The following is a 19,466-nucleotide window of genomic DNA, read 5'->3' as shown; positions in this document are numbered from 1 at the left end:
GATGGAATATTTCTGTTATTGAAATTCTACATCAGTGTTGTCTCTTATATTAAAAACAAATGCTGAAAGAAAGGCATTGTTGACCACTGAGTATTCAGGCCCTTATAGTGCAATTCTTCCTAATACATTAGCTGCTGTTCAACTTTGATAAACACACTCACATTAGCCCGGAATGCAATCTGAATGTGATTAAGAAAAAAAAAGAGTAATACCTCTTTAGGATGCAGAAAATAATTGCAATTAAAAAACTCTTCAAGAGGTCAGCCAGGTGGGTAGCTTATGCTTTATAGAAAATGTTGTCCCAGTGTCTCCACAACCCTATCCTCTTATTTACTTAGCAGAGGGACATTCATTAAATATGAAGAAGAGAAACAGGATAATGACTACTGTGTGATAAACTTGGGTTTATAAAAAGCATCGAGCTAAACAGCACTGTAAAACAGTTGCTTTAAAAAATAACACAATAACCCAATAACTCACAATAATAATAACCCAAGTACAAAACTCTCATTGCTACTATGAACTGTGTAATAAAAACCAAGTATGTAAACTCTTATTTGAATTTATTAATCTAGGATTTACATAATTACTTCCAATGCTCCTAAGAGTGATTAACCAGTAAAAAATGGTTTATAGCATAAATAGACAAGTCTTACATTTCCAGGTAATTGCACTATAGTGTTAAGCTCATATCCAGCTTCCATTTAATCGTCTTTGGACTAAATTTCTTAATCTAACAGAATGTCACAGAAATCAAATTCCACTCCTAAACAAGGAAAAGCTTTGTATCCTTGGGTGAAACCAGGAAGGAAGAGAGAACATGTGACTGATGACTATAAAGTTCTGTTTCAAGCAAAAATTTCAAGTGTCTTTTTGGTAATGGAAATCTGTTTCTTCCAACTTCAACCTGTATGTCCTGATATCAGATGAAAACTATGCAAGATAATGTTTCACCTAACATCTCCTAAATGGCAGACAACAGCGGAGATGGTTTTGTTTAAAATCACAACCAAACTATTTGATTGTTTAAAATGTTTTTGTTTTTTTTATATTGGCCTGTGCTGGAAGTTCAGACCACCTTATCTCCTTCTCCTGGAGATAATTCAGCCTGAATGTCCACCAATCCTTATCTACCAGAAAAAAAGATCCTAAGGGGACTTCAGGTGGTTCATGACCAAGATGGTGATTTAGTACTGGAGTTAGCACTGGAGCTCCCACAGTCAGCATTTCAACAAATGAACAGAAGATGTTCCGTCATCTGTAATGGAACTACCTACATGAGCTGTTGTTAAACACTTTGGTTTTGGCAATGCAACAGTCCAACCTCTGCATGCAGACAAGAACAGTGTCATCCCTTCAATTCAGAGTGGACATAGGTATTCATCATTACTGGTTGTTCTGTCATTAGAACTGCTGGTTAAATATTATATAACTCCCATTGACATACAGAGTGGTCAAGGGTCAGGTTCACAATCTGTGAGCACTCCAAAGTTTCTGATGACCTGGCTGTACCTAAGTTCCGGAGTCACCATTCAGATGAAGAGCTTTAAGACATAGTGGGACTTAAGGGCATCAACTTTTTCGCAATCAATTGAGGAAGTTTAATCTATTATTGTTTAATCTTCACATCTTGTATTTTCTGCTCCCAAAGGTAACACTGTAATGACTGGTCCCATTTGAAGAAAGACAAACCCACTGGACAACTACAACAAAGCCAACTGCTTTCTTGGTAGACCTCTAAATTTCACCTGTTTAGGAAGCTACATCTTGCGGTGAGGCCATCAGGCATTCACCTATCTACTCTGGTATACAAGACATTGTGACAGGCTGTTAGTGTCTGTTTATGAAGCCACAGCTGCAGGCAACTGATGGTATGATCTACACCTGCGAGCAATCATATATAAACAATCTGTCTGACTTCTCTGTAGAGATTGCTGGGAGTCTTTTGGAGAGCAAGAGGAAAATAAAACTGCTTTCCTTAAAGCAGAAAAACATGTCGGTGGAGAACTCTCTCAAACCTGTTGTGAATATGTGCGTGATGCAGGCTGCTCCAGTGTGAGAGAGATGTGGGCTGGTGCACGAGTGGTGTATGTACAGTAGACTGGCCGGGTGTAAGAGAATGTGACAGCAAACTACAAGGATGGGTTTTGTGTGTCTGAGTTCACCAGAGACTGGACTGCAAGGTGAAGCAGCACAGTGTCTGCAATGTAAGGGTTGTATAATTGAGGGCAAAAGACAGGTGTCTCAGTGTGTAGGCGCAGTGGTGGTGGTAGCCTGTGAAGTTCCATAGAGGCAGAAGAAATGCACCTGGAATGGAGTCACTGCCATCCACCAGGGCTCTTAGAGAGAGACTGGTGATAGTAGACTTTTAGTTGTGTGCTGGTTAAAACAGGAGAGGGGGTGTTCCCTGGATGGAGGGCTGTCAGTGACGGACACCTGGGAAGGGTTGCTAGCATGAATGAACAGTGAACAGGAAGGCAGCTGGAACTTCCCATCAGAAATGGGGTTTCAGACTGCAGCATGTCTTCTCTCCTGCTTTGTCATGGCCAGGTGAATTAAGAAAATGTGAGTCAGTTAAAGAAGCAGTGTGTGGAAAAAAATGGTATGTGACTGAATGGTGGCAGCAGGCTGGAAATGCTGCCCAGCAGTAAAGGTAAGCATGTGGCTATTAAAGAAAAAATTAAAACTGTAACTTATGTCAGGGTCTGTGCAGTGTGAGATATTTGTGTGCTGTGTGAAAGAAAGGGTAATAAAATTGTGTTATGAGTTAAGGGTGTGAGGATTTCATGTACAGATGGCCCCTCTGGGCATTTCTGGTACAGACTTATCCATACCTGTGGTGACATATTCGGTCAACGACATGCGACCACCTCAGGACTACATTTACTCAGTTCCTGGATTTTCCAATTTTATGCATCTCAGACTCAATTCAGCCCTATGCATCTGCAGCTTGCCACTGAACAGTGTTTATCTTTCTTATCCAACAGCTGATCTAACAGCTTCAATAGTCACTGAAAAAGGGTCAAGTCTCTTCTCTATACAACTTGCTTCTCTCCTATAAAATCAATTCACTCTCAGGTAACTTTCTATTTGAGAGAGAAAAGTACTACAAATTTGTTTGTGCTAGTTTAAAATGGATTGATTTATGTAGCATTTTTAATTTATGCAGTTATGCATACCGGCAATTTCAGATGAAGATAACCCCTGACCACCTCTGTCACACATTTACTTGAGTACCAGTACTCATCTATACATTTTGGAAGTGTCCTGTGATAGAGAGCTTTTGGGTGTAAATAACTGTGTTTTCAGATATAACTGTCACAATCTTCAACTCATCCTTCACAATGACTCTATTACTATTAATCTTCAGGCACAAGGCTTGGTGGAGGCCGAAATACAATTAGATAGCACTTGATGACATTCTTTTGCTAATTATTCTTTTTGAAAGACGTATCGCTAGCTAAAATTTTATTAGTTAAAACTGTGACAGTGTGTTCACATAACTTTTTCTAAAAAAATATGTTCAATTAGCCCTTCACTCTGTCTCATTCATATATTTTATTTTATCAATGTGAAAAATTAAAACAAAAAGGTTAAAAAAGCACCCAAAGAAAATTTGATAGATTTGTGAAGAAGGATAATCTTCATTGGATGCTAGGGGTATCAGAAGAATGCCACTTGTGTGGTACCTTATATTTTACGAGGTTTCAAGTGAAAGACTTAAAAGGCTTCCACGTGCACAAAGGTTTTGTGGCATTTCCAACAAATACAAAAAAATCTGTTTGCGATATATAAAAATACAGGTCACTGCACCATGAAGACTGGAGAAATACACAGTCACCCTGACCTAAGGAGCATTCAGTCCCTTTCAAAATAAAGCAATAGAAAAATCTGAGGTATCACTCCAAAGCTTCAGTGTCCTCTGTAAAAAGATCAGCCAAGTCTGCCACAGTCAGAACAGATGCCTCAGAGTGCTTCAAGGAGGTAGTGCCATGGCTAGAAAAATCAAGATCAACGACAGCACCATTACTCACCCTAAAGACATTGTAAAAGTGCATGGTTAGCAAAAGTTCCATTTTTCATATCAATGGCACATTCCAGAGCATGTGTAGGTCCTTGTACTGGCAAGGTTCTATCTAATACTTTCTGCAATAACCATACAATCCGACACTTGAAGATGGATAAAAATATATATCCTGGGGGGAATGGTGAATAGTTCCCCAGGAATAACACATTTTCTAAACAAACGTTAACACAGCTAAACTGTTAACCATTAACTTCCAATAAATGTAATGTAACTTCCAAAAATGTTTTTCAGCAACACAGATTTCAGTATTTTTCAAAAGAAGATGTAGAAGTTAGTCCCGACTTTAGATATTTCAGAAACCTATCTCACTTCCTTTACTATGTTGTTTGTAGAGGAAATGACATCGGGTCACATTTTATTTTAAAAAAAACCCTGCAGCACTTTATAGGTTGTGGACTTGCTGAAATACCTTAAGTCACTAAACTTTTGTCAAAATCATCTTAGAACCTTACTCATTTGAATGATGAATCAACAAATAAAGAACTATTTTCTTTTCTCTAATTTCATATACTTCTGTACTACTAAAACTAGGCAGAGACCTACAGTAGCAGTGCTTTTTAAAAATGATGGGCTTCGGTATTTTTGCTGCTCTTTTGGATTTGCATGAACCTAGGTAATGATCACCCAAGACTGGAATTTGGTGCTACAATTAATCTGAATTCTTACAGACTTCTTTTATAGGCACATGGTTGTAACAATGACAGAAAGCACAGGAAACATTTCTGTTCAGTTTTTTAATTCTGTAATGGAGCATTTTAAATCAAAAGTGAGTCTACCTTCTTTCTGCAGTTTTCAGCATGGCCTGCATTCTCTCCTCTATTGTCGATTTTATGAGGAACCTGTGAACAAAAGTGGGTCTGAAAACAAAAGGGTAGAAGTTGTTAGTAAGACAAAGTTATAAAATTGTTGCTTAAAAGAACATGGCTCAACATTGAAACTGACTGTGAAATTCTTGAACAAAGTGGTTACAAAGCTGAGAATTGTCCTCAAGAGCTGTTAGGCCACACATGTTTAAGAATGTAGTGTTTGGTTTGACTGAAAGAAGGCTGGCTACTTTACTGTAATTATAAGTGTGGCTCAAAATTGTGATATCTGAAAAAACATAATTAAAAAGCCTTTAAAAAAGAAATAAAGATGGCTTTACTAGCTTTTTCTTGAATACCACTCAGTTTAGGCTATTTTGGTGGCTAACATACAGATGGTCCCTATTATACATTGTTTTGTATTTGATAAAGTGAGGAACTCGATGTTTAGATTCCCTGCAGTTAAGCTGTTTTTCAAAACACCAAAAACATGGAATGTAATTTGTTTGTGGATTACTTTATTCTAAAAATAAAAATATATTGCAGAGCAGAATCTAAAATTAAAAATTCTTCCTGTAGACAGTGCTGCTGTACATGTCTTAGATTATGAATTGTTATGCATTAACATTAAAGTTAAGTAATTACAACCATGCAGTACATCACTGATCCAATCAATGGATCAGGGTTTGATCTCTAACTCTAAATCCATGAACAGTGTGTGGAAATGCCCACCGTGAAGCAGTGAATGACTGTTTGTTTTGACAAGACTAAAATTACAAAGGAGTTTGTGATGCTATTTCTATTTATTGTTTTTATGGGTTAATATGTACTGTACATTAAATGTACATACAGTACCTGTGTGTAAACTGTATATTGGGAATGTATCTCAGGTCAATTACATTATGAATGTCACTTCCCCTTTCTAAGCCATTTTGCTATTAATTGCAGTATTTAGGAATGTGACTGGAACTGAACTGGGACCCTCTGTATTGTATTTGGTTAGCTACAAGTGAAACACATACTCTATCCAACGTATGACTCCTACACTGTCTGTATTTTATTTATTCTTATGAAAAAAGCCACCCTGATTAAGGAACACATGGGCAAAGCTTAAGTTATTATGTTCATTAACCCTCCTTATTTTCACTGTTCTTATTATCCATTATATGTTGTTTCGCTACACTGTACATCTACAGCTGTAGATGTCATAAGTGTTTTTTTATGTTAGATGTTATTGTACAAAAGCAGACCAAAGGAAAATAAGTCGAAAGCAAATTTAGTATAGACTTTTCACCACCGATAATTAAACACAAACATACAGGAACTTTCTATCTTAAATAATTTTATCCAGTAACTCATTTAGTGCAAATAAATGCCATTTGTTTTATAAACCGATCTATCCTTATGAGTAGTAGTAAAGATTCTAGGTGAACCAACTCATGTTTAACAGCAGGGGACAACATTTAAGATCTGCAACTTACTAGTCAAAAGCACAGATCACTGGTCAGAAAGCCTTGACAAGAAATTAATGAATAAGAACAATCGAAACATTATTTAAACTAGCTTAAACATTATTTAAACAAATAGTGCCAATGCTTCAGTTTGCACTTGTATTCAGTATTCTCATTACTGTTCTGTAGAGTACTTGTATATCCAATAGTTTCTTTACAGAATAAAACAGAAGAGAGCTAGTAGTGGCGGGTAACCTTGTCTGTCCAATGCGGTGAACTCTGCCTATGGCCTGCAGCTCATGAGCAGGGTTGAGGATGGGCTCTACAAGAAGTACATGGGTGGCCTCAATTATGTTCAGCCCGTTAGAACCAGTATGCAAAGGAAGCAGCAATATGTTGATTTTTTCCTCATATTTGAAGGACGAAAGGTTCTCCTGAAAGATAAATACAGATGAAACACATAGTGTGTTATATTTCAGTGTTTTAAAAGATGGGAAAAAATGATGTGCTGTGAGGGAAACCCTTAAAAAAATGTGCCAGTCTACTGATCTACCGAAGGGTTGAAGAGTAATTCTCTGTTTTGGCAGCCGGAGATGCTAACCAGGTGTGTGGTTGTTTAAAATAGGCTAGTTTTGGGACCTTTAAGGAAAGTTCCAGGGGGTGTGCTGATGGCTGGTTTGTATGATGGTAATTAGAGTTAATTGGAATCTATTGTACTTATAAGCAGTAATTGCCTGTTGGTGAGTAAATGAAAGGAGCACCAATGACAGTCTGCTGACTGACAGGACTGGACCGATTTGGCTATTTTGGTAACAAATGAGTGTGAGATGTGAGGAGGGGTTATTGGAAACTTACTCTCTAAAAGCAGGTGAGCTGCTTAAGAAAAGGGGTTGATCTACTGAGTCTGTTGCTGAAGAGTTTTTATTCCCACTAGTTCTATACATATGAAGACAATAATGCATACAGACTTTGTTCCACTAAAGAAAAATCTCTTAAAGTAACTCTTATACTTTAACTCATGTATTGGAAGTGATTTAGTTTTTGGTAAAAGGAAGTAGGTCAATATTTTACATATTCACTTTAGGATGGTCCTCAGTACAGTATTGGCAGTAAAAAAGATGGAAGTCTTAGGGTGCCTTTTAAACTAAACACTATCGTATCAAAATTAAATCTTAAATACAAAATATTTAATCATACCACAAAGTACTTAAACTTTTGTGCTAAATGGTACAAAGAGGTGTTAGTGCACTAGACAGTGTCTCAGTAGTTTAAAAACTAAAGATGACTACCAAAAGATTAATAACAATAATAACTACCTAACCTACTTACACACATTATTCATGATGATATTCATTCATTCCATAGTCATAATCAACAGAGTAAGGATTACAAAAGATACACAGAAATCCTGATGAATTCATAAACAAAGCTGTGTTCGAGGGTGCAACAGAATTCTCACCAAAGATGACAAACAGCAGCAAATTCTGCTTTGGGCAGTAGGAGAAGTATCAGAAATACTCCAGAAAGAAGAGCTTTACCAAATAAAGATTTACCAGTTTATGTCCATTTTGTGAAATTAACAGCTTTCCTTTAGGATGACAATTAGTTTCCCAGAATACAATTCACAAGCAAGCAAGGGTGGAGGAACAGTAAGATAAACGCGTATCAAAGATTACAACAGGCTTCTGGAGACTCACATCCATAAATATTTTCATACAATCTGCTATGGCCTTCACATCCATCTATATTCCCATTAAAAACATGACTGCAGTTTATGTTAATCTGGCCTCTGTGAGTCAGGATTGAAGACTGAAAAATTCAAGTGCTCAGGGGAAGCTATAAAAATGTTTTAATCATTTTGAAATACTGCATGAAGTCTCTGTCAGTAGAAATGTATTTAATAGTAGACTAATCAGATCTTGAAAAAATAAAATTTGAAGACTACCCTAGCCGACCCTAACCCACAAAAAGGACACTTAAACAGATTATTATCTAACCCTCATTCACAAAATGAAGATTTTGTTAAAAAGCACAAAGCTTTCTATTTATTAGTAACAAATAGCACTCACTTGAAATTTATGAATCCCATTGATCTGAGAAAACTCCATATTGTTGTCATACAGGGCCTGTGCAATGATGTCCAGTACACCTTGCCACTGTAATACAAACACATAACAAAAACAAATCACGTACAGTTAAAGAGACATTATATTTTCAATACAAAAAAAGTTTTAATGCAGTTTCAATTTGTAAGGTACATTGCACTGTTACATGTGGGAGAGTATACAAATGATGGCTTCACATCAAAGCACCACCCTATTATAAAGAAGTAAAGCAACATGCATCCTTGAGAGTATTTCATAGCTGTCATGGTTCTGTCATGTACCTGAAGCAGTAAACATAGCCAAACAGCTGTTATAATATTTAACTCATATTAAACTAATTGCTGTGAAATAATGTTAGCCTTCTGAGAATATCAACAGAGAAGACAGGATAAAATAATGACAGGAACAGGGAGGTGTGAAGAGAAGAGAGAAAGCAAAGTAATAAGGAGAATAAACTACAAGGAAAAACTATTTTCACAAATCAAGCATCCAAAGTTATTATTAGTGTATTACATTTGCATTGATGCAGCTGAGTAACTGGAACAATTCAAGTGAAGTATTTTGCTCAAGAGTACAACAGCAGTGTCTCACTTGGGATTTAAATTCATTACCTTCCAACAACAAGTCCGTACTACTCTCCCACTTTAAGCAGAGAAAATTCCACACACTATGCCCTGAGTGAAGGACTGTTGATTTATATGTTAAAAATTCTGAATTCCTCTCCACCAGGTGAAAAGAGCATTATTTAGTGATGTATTATTTGTTCAGTATCTGTTTTAGAAAAACTTAGTTCTAAGCAAGATCTTAATCTGAAGGATTCAGTTTCCCTCTCTCTAATTCCTTGAGCAGTATTTTTACCTCAGTTGCCAGGTATAGTTCTTTGTTGGCTGTTTCTGCAGAAGACAGAAGTCTAATATGTTCAGATCTATAATTAACATCACAGAGCAGACCCACAAACACACAAGAACAATTTAGCAACACCAATTAACTCAATATGAAAAAACAGCATCTCTGATGGGTTCTTAAATCTCACAAAACTAGTGGGACATTCACACTGATCAGTAAAATGCAATTTTAGATCCCCAGACTAGGACCTTGATCATCTCATTAATTACACAGCAGTGAAGCTGTTCATGCCAGCTCATTCCTTGCCTGTTTCCTGTGAGATAGCATGTTGTAGAATGTAGAACACAACCAGTTATCACTGTAGATTGTACAGAAAAAGACTTCTTTTACTTTTAACTAGTTTAACTAGTTTACTCACTGCTCCATTCTGCAAAGAACTTTACTTCCTAGACAACCAAAAAATATATATTATTTTTTAGGGCTTGTTTTCATCCAAATTAAACTGATGTAAGCTAGTGTTAGTGATAGTTTTTTTAATCAACCGTTTACAATTTTCATCATTGTAACTGTAAATTTACCATGGAGAAGACTAGCGATTTGGCCCCGGGGTCTGTCATCTGGATCTTCTTTAAGGCTCTCACTACAGCTTCTACCTTTGTGGAATGGCTACCCTGCAGAAGACAAGGAAAGTTTACCCATCAGTGGAAGCACACAGTACTGAAGAAATAATCACAAAGATCATTAAAGGATTAAATCATTACATGAATATGGTACTATTCAACATTTTAAGAATGCCTGGTTCATTATACCAAAACAAAATACAACTGAAGGCATAAAATATAATAAATAATTTTATACAGAGCTAGATAAAAGGATATTAAATTATGTATGTATTGTAAGAGATTAGAGTGAAGCTGCATTGGTGCATCTGCTGCAAAGAAAGAAGTAGGGGGTCAATTCCATGTTGAAAAGTAGAAAGAAAATAAACCTTCCTCAGGTGTGAGGGAGAGAAAGAAAGGATGCTGGGATATGAAGCAAAGGAGGACAAAACAGAGCTTCTGACAGGCCTGTGATACCTTGACAGGGATCTCCTGTCCTTGATTGGCAGTCTCAGCGGTGAACACATAGGAGATCTCGGTGTGGGAGGTGGTCTGTCTGCAGATAGCACACTTGATAGCTTTCCTGCGGGTCCCAACACTGTACTGCTCCACAATGATGGCAATACACTCGTTGCAAAAGCAGTGGCCACAAGTCAAAACTGCCCACTGTGAAAAAAAACAAAATGCTAGTGTGTTTGTGGAAATACTGCGTTTTACAAGAACCCTTCAGCAGGCCTTTTCTTTAGTTGAAAATTGACAATGATAAAAGCCTTACTTCTGATTTCCATGTGGAAATATTAGATGGATGTAACTTCACAAAAGACAAATGGGGATAAGGTCTCTTGAAGCCTGGTCATTTATTTTATACTGATACCTGCTCCAAAGGCAGATGTAGTCTCATTTTAATGGGGTCAATCATAGTTGACTAGTGGCTTCCAAATACACATCCTTCTTTTATTGACTTGAGAAATTGTCTCCAGTTTTCAATTTTGCTTTCACTCAGAACTACAGCTTTGTAATTCTATATACAGTGTATGCAGCATTACCAGATATTTTTCTTGGCTGAGGACAACAGAATACACTTGAACTTTACACTTTACATGAACAGAATAAACAGAATAAATAGCACTATCATAATCATAATCATAATCATGATTAAACAGAAAAATGTTTAACACCAAACAAGAAAAAATACGTTACAATTCCAATCTTCCTTTAGGGTCAGAATGTACTCTAGTACTATCTCTTGATTAAGCATAGCAGGTGGTTCCATTTCTTTTACAGAATGGCAACATGCTATTAAATCAATATTAAGGGAAATATTTTTGTTGTGTTCTCACTGTTCTTTCACTGTAAATTACTGACAGTAATTCAGAGAGACTAAAGTCTCTAGAGTGCAGAGACAAAACCCTACAGATCACACAATGAAACATCCTGATACACCTAACATGACCCCCTCTAGAGAAAAGACTTCTGGAAAAATCCAAGCAAAGTTGCATCACAAAAACAACATGTCAATCTACAGTACATCACAATTATTCATAGGCAAATTCTTGTTTTGTGGAAATTTAAATTCACATCAGTAATCACTCTCACAGTACAGCTGCACGATCTAATTTGAATGTTGAATGCTGAACAAAAAAAACCTCAGAATTAGAATTACAGCATCAGGTAAAATTAATATAGAAAAACTAATATCACTTTAGTATTTTATACTTGTTTTCGAAAATGTTCCACAATACATTTTTGCATATACATTTATTTTAAAACAACAAATTAAACAAACTGTTTTTTTTTTTACACATGCTTGTATTCAGTCTATAAAAAATATACTCAACATTATAATCATATACAGAAAGACTGCATTACTGTATTCAACCTATTTAGTTTGTGGGTACAGGACCTTCACTTAAATCAAGATTTCTTTTCTGTAGTACATGCCACTCACCTTGTTATTAATAACTCAGTAATAACTCAAAACTAAACACAAATTCTCATCTTAACTTAACTCAACCTTTAATTCTAACCCTTACCACTAACATTGACCCTAATCTTATCCTTAAATACTAATAGCAACATTAGTTTTTATCACAACTCCTCTTAACCATAAACAAATCCTTAATTCTAAACCCTCAACATAGAGTGCAGACTTAATATTGCTCAGTCACATATCTGCCCTGATTTTGTCTTCAGACTCTTAAACATTTGCTCACGATTTTCATGTGTCTGGAAACCTTACTTGCTGTCCGAGTGGTCGAGCACAGATCGGACAAGGCTCTGGATTCAGGCCCCCAGTGGATTTATCCTGTGACTTTAAAAACATAATTAATTATTAGGAGATTTATAATACTAATTACAAGTGTATTTATTCTCAGTTCACCTTATGGCCTACAAATGGTTAAGCATTACTTACAGCACCTTTAACCCTCTTCATGAATTTAAGTACCATTATCGATGAAATGTTTTTTTTTAATATATCCTAATACATTTCTATAAATTTTGGGCAAACTCATCTTGGAAGAGTCATTGGAATGCTTACTTTTGGATACATAAAACCTGAGGTAATTACAAATTAAAATAAAATGCAATGCTATATTAACTGTATGTTTTCAGACATAGATTTAATAAAGGCAAAATGTAATTTCAGAGCTAAATTAAACATGAACGCATCAAATTATGTAGGGAAAAAAACAATTTAATACCCAAAATGGGAAACCATTAATCTCTTAAGAGTAAATTCCACAGTTAATTCCTCATGAAAGGAAAGGAGATTCTGTATTCTAAATTACATCTTACCTTTTCAAGATTTGTAAGGTATAACAGCTGCCCAAGTTTCTTTTGCAACTGGGATTTTGCAACAGCCCTGTCATTTAATAGTTTAACTCTATTTTGTTCCACCTAAAAGGAAATGAAAATAGTTTGAGTACATCAGAGTGACTGAGGAAAAGTGCCATATGCAGGACCGATTAATGCCTGAAAGCATTTTCACATTTGAAACATTGAAACATTTTTCTGTGATTTGTTTTATGATGTTTGCCTGCAACAATAATCCATCGCAGGGCACACACAGACACGCATGCACTCATACCCAGGCCGATTTTCACAGAAGCCAAGTAACGTGCCAGTGTGTATTTGGTCAGTGGGAGGAAACCAGAACACCCAGAGGAAACCCACGCAAACATACGGAGACCATACAAACTCAACACAGGTAGCACCTCAGGAATTGAACTCAGGGCCCCAGCACTGCAAGGCAGCAATGCCAACCACTGCCCTGCTGTGCCGCCCCACGGAGCTAAGTCTCTCCTCCTCTCAATATGTATTACAGAGTCATTTTATCCAATATGGCCCTGGTGACTGAGATCACACTCCCTTAGTCTCCTGCCTTATCTTTCTGTCTGGCCTGTAGCACTGACCTCGTGAGGCTCAATGATGTGGAGCACTTTGGGCTTGGGCTCATCAGGATGTCGCACACGCAGGCGCTCCGTTGCCATCCCCAGCTCGTCAATGGCCGAGACATGATCCCTTAGCACCATCCAGTACTCGTGCAGCAACTAAGCAGAAAGACAGACAGGAGCCTTGCCAGAATGCCGCCTTTCAACTTATTTTCTGGAGCTCCACAGTAAAATCCAGGTGACCAAAAAAAATAAATTCTTCTACTCCTTCAACAATATTTATCTAAATGGGTCAGCTTTGTGCAGCTGCTATAGTCTATAAGAAAAACAAGATTTTAAAAATTCCTTATTAAAAAAACACCAAATCTTTAAGCCAGTTGTTTCAATGGTGCCTTACATACTTTGTATTCTTTCTTCCAGCATTCAAACATCTCCAGAAAAGTGGTCCCTTCTTCAAGGAGGCTGGCGTCCATACGGCGAGCTTTGGCAAAGGAGAGAATGGCCTTCAGGGTACGCTCCATCTCACTGGCCGCCCACAGCCCACGGCTGGTAGTCGGCAACCGGTCATCCACCAAGCCTTCCTCGTCTTCAATCATCTCCTCGAAGATGGCGGTTTGTCCCTTGACACTGGAAGTTTGAATGTTGTGCAATAACAAGGAGACAAGTAAGACAAATATATTTAATGTACTGCATATCATACGTCAAAGCTCAACATATGATTTTTATATTTTCTTATGTGTCATTAGGTGTACTGCTTCCACTAGCAACTTTAATAGCAGTAATGAACATTAAATAATCTTCCATTTCTAAACATAAACCTATCCATTAACCATCCATGACCCTCTACTTTAGTCTATTACAAACCCACAGATTCACACAACTATCTCCTCTATAGCTCATTTCACCCCAAACATACTAAAAACTCTCCCATTTTCACAGTTCCTCACACTTTGACGACTTTGCAGTGACAACATATATTTCCAAAACCAAGCACTTAAAATGCACTTTTTTCATCAACAGGGGATGAGATAATATAAGATAAGATAAGATAAGATAAGATAAGGGGATACACCACCCATGTTATTGACAGGGCCCTCACCCGAGCCAAAAACAGCCCTAAGATCATCAACTCAATCAGGAACTACTGGCCTCACAACTGTATTCCTTTGGTGCTTCCCTACCACCCTAACACCCTTTCTTTCCCCATCTTACAGGATGATCCCTCCATCGATACCTCTTTTCTGACTGCCCCATCATCTCATACTGCCGATCACCTAATCTGCCTAACCTTCTTGTTCATAGCTCCCTTGACCGCCCTCAACAATCATCCACAGCAGGTACTTTCCCTTGCAACAGAGCTCGCTGTATCACCTGCAAATATATATCTAACACCACACTCATTCAAGGCCCTTCAGGGCAATTCCCGATCACTCAGATGACATCTTGTACCTTCAGCAACCTCATTTACTGCATCTCTTGCAGAAAATGCCCAGCTATTTATATCAGTGAAACAGGACGGAGACTCGGAGACTGCTTCAGAGTTAGGGCTGTGAGGATTAAAGATCCCTCCGAGTCCATAGTTTCTCAATTCACCTCTAACGGCCATGATCACACTGATCTCTCCGTCTGCATTCTCAAAGAAGGGTTTCTTAAGACACCAGAAACCAAAATTATCCTGAAGCTAGGATTACACCTTCCCCCTTCTCTCAATAACAGACTCGTTTCCTTCTAATCCTCTCTATTTGCAGGTTTCAACTTCACACCTCTCTAGACTTTGCACCACCTGAGTGCCCACTCTGCCTCCCCTCTTCTCCCACACTCCCAGCTTTTGTTTTCCTATGATATCAGCTGCTGACTTCCCTCTCTTTCTCACACCCAAAGAAGGCTCCACAGCCGAAATTTTGTATTTCTTTTCGTCTCTTTTTAGAATGGAATAAACCTTTACTTGTTCCTTTGCAACCTACGTATGCTGATGCAGGTACCTACTTATACAGATGCAGCCATTCAAAGTGCGCGGTACAGACACGTACCGCAGGTAATTGGCTGCGGTGTCGCATATCATGACCCAAGATGACGCTGGGTACCGCGGTACGTGATTGGTTGACCGACAGGGGCACTCGTGGTCCGTTGGTCTGTCGTAGAAAGACTTACTGTAAACGTCTTTACTGTGCCCGTTGTAGATATTGAATTTTACCACTGAAGGGAAATCTTAGTAGCTGAGCATAAAAAGAATAGGAGCATACTGTAACGCGTGTGAAGGCCATAAACGATATTAATTTTGGAACATAAACATACAGTATATAGCTGGTCTTGGTACTTTAAAGAAAAAAATACACACCAGTATTCCATTGCTCCCTAAACATTTTAAGCTTCGAAGTCTTTAACTAACGTGATACCGGAGTCAACAAGCATACTTTTAGAATTTGATTAATAAAACCTCACTCGCACCAAACAAATTTATATTTCTAAATATCACAACATGATCGAATTTAAGTCTTTTTAATAACAATGAATAGTCACCTATGCGTTACAAAATATACATTTATATTGATTTGAATCGCGTTTTGATTTAAATCGTAAACGCGTGTTAAAATATATGTGTTTAAAGGCGATATACTGTATAAAAGCGCTGATTCCTATGGAGTGTGTTCCGCCGGGGATTCAAAAAATTTATTTTAAATAAGCTGATAAAGCTTTGAACATTGGACAATGCAACGTAAATTGCAAAAATGCACTTGGAATCTGTCCAAGCCCTCCTACAAAATTTATTTAAACTGCGACACTGATCATTCATCTCTAAATAAACTTTATTTTATATAGCGTTTTAAGCGAATAGGTAATTAGATTGCTCATAAACCTAATCGCTTTGTCTACATAAACACAGCGTGATTGCTCTCTGAAAATGCTTTTCCTTTATATTTAGGCTCAGATTTCAAGTATAGATCGTATTATTATAAACTTTCTTGGAAAAATGTATTTTATGTAAACCATGTTTGCTATTAATTCATTTAGGGCTAAAATACGTTCATTGTCTTCCAATCGAGTCGAGTTGACATTGGAAGCTTGCCACTCCCGTCAAATTAACCACGTGACACCACGTGATACCGCGTGATACCGCGACACGCTCACCGGGGTATGCCGCGAAATACCTCACCCATTTTGAATGGCTGCATCTGTATATACAGTGCCTTGCGAAAGTATTCGGCCCCCTTGAACTTTTCAACCTTTTGCCACATTTCAGGCTTCAAACATAAAGATATAAATTTTTTATTTTATGTGAAGAATCACCAACAAGTGGGACACAATTGTGAAGTGGAACGAAATCTATTGGATTTTTGAAACTTTTTTAACTAATAAAAAAATGAAAAGTGGGGCGTGCAAAATTATTCGGCCCCCTTGCGTTAATACTTTGTAGAGCCACCTTTTGCTGCGATTACAGCTGCAAGTTGCTTGGGGTATGTCTCTATCAGTTTTGCACATCGAGAGACTGAAATTCTTGCCCATTCTTCCTTGCAAAACAGCTCGAGCTCAGTGAGGTTGGATGGAGAGCGTTTGTGAACAGCAGTTTTCAGCTCTTTCCACAGATTCTCGATTGGATTCAGGTCTGGACTTTGACTTGGCCATTCAAACACCTGGATACGTTTATTTGTGAACCATTCCTTTGTAGATTTTGCTGTATGTTTGGGATCATTGTCTTGTTGGAAGATAAATCTCCGTCCCAGTTTCAGGTCTTTTGCAGACTCCAACAGGTTTTCATCCAGAATGGTCCTGTATTTGGCTGCATCCATCTTCCCCTCAATTTTAACCATCTTCCCTGTCCCTGCTGAAGAAAAGCAGGCCCAAACCATGATGCTGCCACCACCATGTTTGACAGTGGGGATGGTGTGTTGAGGGTGATGAGCTGTGTTGCTTTTACGCCAAACATATCGTTTTGCATTGTGGCCAAAAAGTTCGATTTTGGTTTCATCTGACCAGAGCACCTTCTTCCACATGTTTGGGGTGTCTCCCAGGTGGCTTGTGGCAAACTTTAGACGAGACTTTTTATGGATATCTTTGAGAAATGGCTTTCTTCTTGCCACTCTTCCATAAAGGCCAGATTTGTGCAGTGTAAGACTGATTGTTGTCCTATGGACAGACTCTCCCACCTCAGCTGTAGTTCTCTGCAGTTCATCCAGAGTGATCATGGGCCTCTTGGCTGCATCTCTGATCAGTCTTCTCCTTGTCTGAGCTGAAAGTTTAGAGGGACGGCCAGGTCTTGGTAGATTTGCAGTGGTCTGATACTCCTTCCATTTCAAGATGATCGCTTGCACAGTGCTCCTTGGGATGTTTGAAGCTTGGGAAATCTTTTTGTATCCAAATCCGGCTTTAAACTTCTCCACAACAGTATTACGGACCTGCCTGGTGTGTTCCTTGGTCTTCATGATGCTCTCTGCGCTTTCAACAGAACCTTGAGACTATCACAGAGCAGGTGCATTTATACAGAGACTTGATTACACACAGGTGGATTCTATTTATCACCATCAGTCATTTAGGACAACATTGGATCATTCAGAGATCCTCGCTGAACTTCTGGAGTGAGTTTGCTGCACTGAAAGTAAAGGGGCCGAATAATTTTGCACGCCCCACTTTTCATTTTTTTATTAGTTAAAAAAGTTTCAAAAATCCAATAGATTTCGTTCCACTTCACAATTGTGTCCCACTTGTTGGTGATTCTTCACATAAAATAAAAAATGTATATCTTTATGTTTGAAGCCTGAAATGTGGCAAAAGGTTGAAAAGTTCAAGGGGGCCGAATACTTTCGCAAGGCACTGTACCTCTTTCTGCATAAAATACTGTGAAAGAAGCTATGGTATGATTTGTTCAAAGCTGTGATGGTCTTTCTTAGAGAAACTCGGACTAAACAGTCATGAGATGTCTTCATTAGATGTTATATAAACTTACAGCCAGGAAATCCACATTGATGTGCCACTATATCTAAATGAATATTTCAGGTCAGTGGCATGCTTTTAAAGGATAGAGGGCTACACACTCAGAGATGTCAAACTTTTTATTATGAGAGAAGAAATGAGAAAAGTCAGTCCTTCATTACAGTTTGCAGTGCTTCCAAACTTGTGTGTTGTGAATAGCGACAGTATTCAATATTCAGTTTACAGTATCTTAAATTAACACCATATACTTACGTGTGAGAGAAGAGTTTGGATTCATAGTCAGTGAAAAGTTCATCAGCTCTGCAAAACACACAACTGCAAAAAATATTAACAATGTTTTTCAATTGGATAAATAATATATATAATATATAATATACTGTATATATAAACTATATACAGATGTAACAGATGTAAGTTTGACACTAATGGCACACAAACAGGCCTGGGATTATCTCAAATTACAATTTTCATAAATAGTAAATTAGGTGTTAGTCAATGTGCCATTTTGTCAGAGCTCTTAGAAGCTTATTTTGGAAAGCAGCTTCCAACAGCTTCTCCCTAAAAGACAGACCTGATGATACACTAGAGCAAGCGGGCATCTATTATGAGTTGCAAAGCTCTTAAGAGACACCATAGGGGTGGAAAAGAAATACAAGATGAAGTTACTTCTATAGATGCAAGTTCTACAGTCACATCATTACTATATACTATCCCCACCTGAAGAAGGCTCCACAGCCAAAACGTTGTGTTTCCTTCCTTTTCTTTTTTAGCATGGAATAAACCCATTACCTGTTCCTTTGCATTACTACAGTATATATATTTCATATGCATTCATATTTTAAAAGCAGCAAGTGGGAGAGAACACTGCCTTTCATGAGTGCTGTCTGAGTAATTAAAAGACCACTTAAGGTCAAAATATGTTTAATATAACGTACCGAATATCATTATACACTGCTGTTTAAAAACTTATATGGCTTTTTAGCTTTGTTATTAAAAGCAATTATGACAATTAAACAATGTCTTAAAACAGCCCAATGAAAAGTGATGTTCGATTATAAGTGTTCAGGTATCATGCAATCATATAATCTCAACAGGAGCTTACAGTACACATTTCACAAATTATATATGAATACCCCTTCTGTCTCCTTTTCTATGGAATTAGCTTGGGCTCTAGAAAATACATGTTAAAAAAGAATATGAAATAACAGATGATTGTTATTATGAAATTACTGGAAATATGATTGTATGCAGTAT

General features: G+C 37.5%; 1 protein-coding gene across 3 annotated transcripts in view; it reads right to left on the bottom strand.

The window, feature by feature from the left end:
- Nucleotides 1-1,958: 1,958 nt before the first annotated feature.
- The window catches only part of shprh (SNF2 histone linker PHD RING helicase), a 35,694-nt gene continuing 18,186 nt past the window's right edge, over nucleotides 1,959-19,466 (bottom strand). For 2 of the 3 annotated variants that reach the window (XM_088625175.1, XM_088625176.1), the window contains exons 20-30: nucleotides 18,465-18,527; nucleotides 13,685-13,910; nucleotides 13,305-13,442; nucleotides 12,688-12,789; nucleotides 12,131-12,202; nucleotides 10,369-10,557; nucleotides 9,871-9,963; nucleotides 8,411-8,497; nucleotides 6,597-6,775; nucleotides 4,864-4,944; nucleotides 1,959-3,996 (exon numbers count right to left, since the gene is read on the bottom strand). In XM_088625175.1, the coding sequence (XP_088481301.1) occupies nucleotides 3,900-3,996; nucleotides 4,864-4,944; nucleotides 6,597-6,775; nucleotides 8,411-8,497; nucleotides 9,871-9,963; nucleotides 10,369-10,557; nucleotides 12,131-12,202; nucleotides 12,688-12,789; nucleotides 13,305-13,442; nucleotides 13,685-13,910; nucleotides 18,465-18,527 (1,327 nt within the window). In that variant the 3' untranslated portion in view covers nucleotides 1,959-3,899. Of the gene's footprint in view, nucleotides 3,997-4,863; nucleotides 4,945-6,596; nucleotides 6,776-8,410; nucleotides 8,498-9,870; nucleotides 9,964-10,368; nucleotides 10,558-12,130; nucleotides 12,203-12,687; nucleotides 12,790-13,304; nucleotides 13,443-13,680; nucleotides 13,911-18,464; nucleotides 18,528-19,466 lie in introns of those variants that run through there. The other variant, XR_015935370.1, reaches the window with a different exon arrangement.

Source organism: Lepisosteus platostomus, chromosome 3, assembly GCF_059453375.1.
Source record: "Lepisosteus platostomus isolate fLepPlt1 chromosome 3, fLepPlt1.hap1, whole genome shotgun sequence".
Classification (NCBI taxonomy): domain Eukaryota; kingdom Metazoa; phylum Chordata; class Actinopteri; order Semionotiformes; family Lepisosteidae; genus Lepisosteus; species Lepisosteus platostomus.
This window is presented reverse-complemented; position numbering and strand designations above follow the sequence as displayed.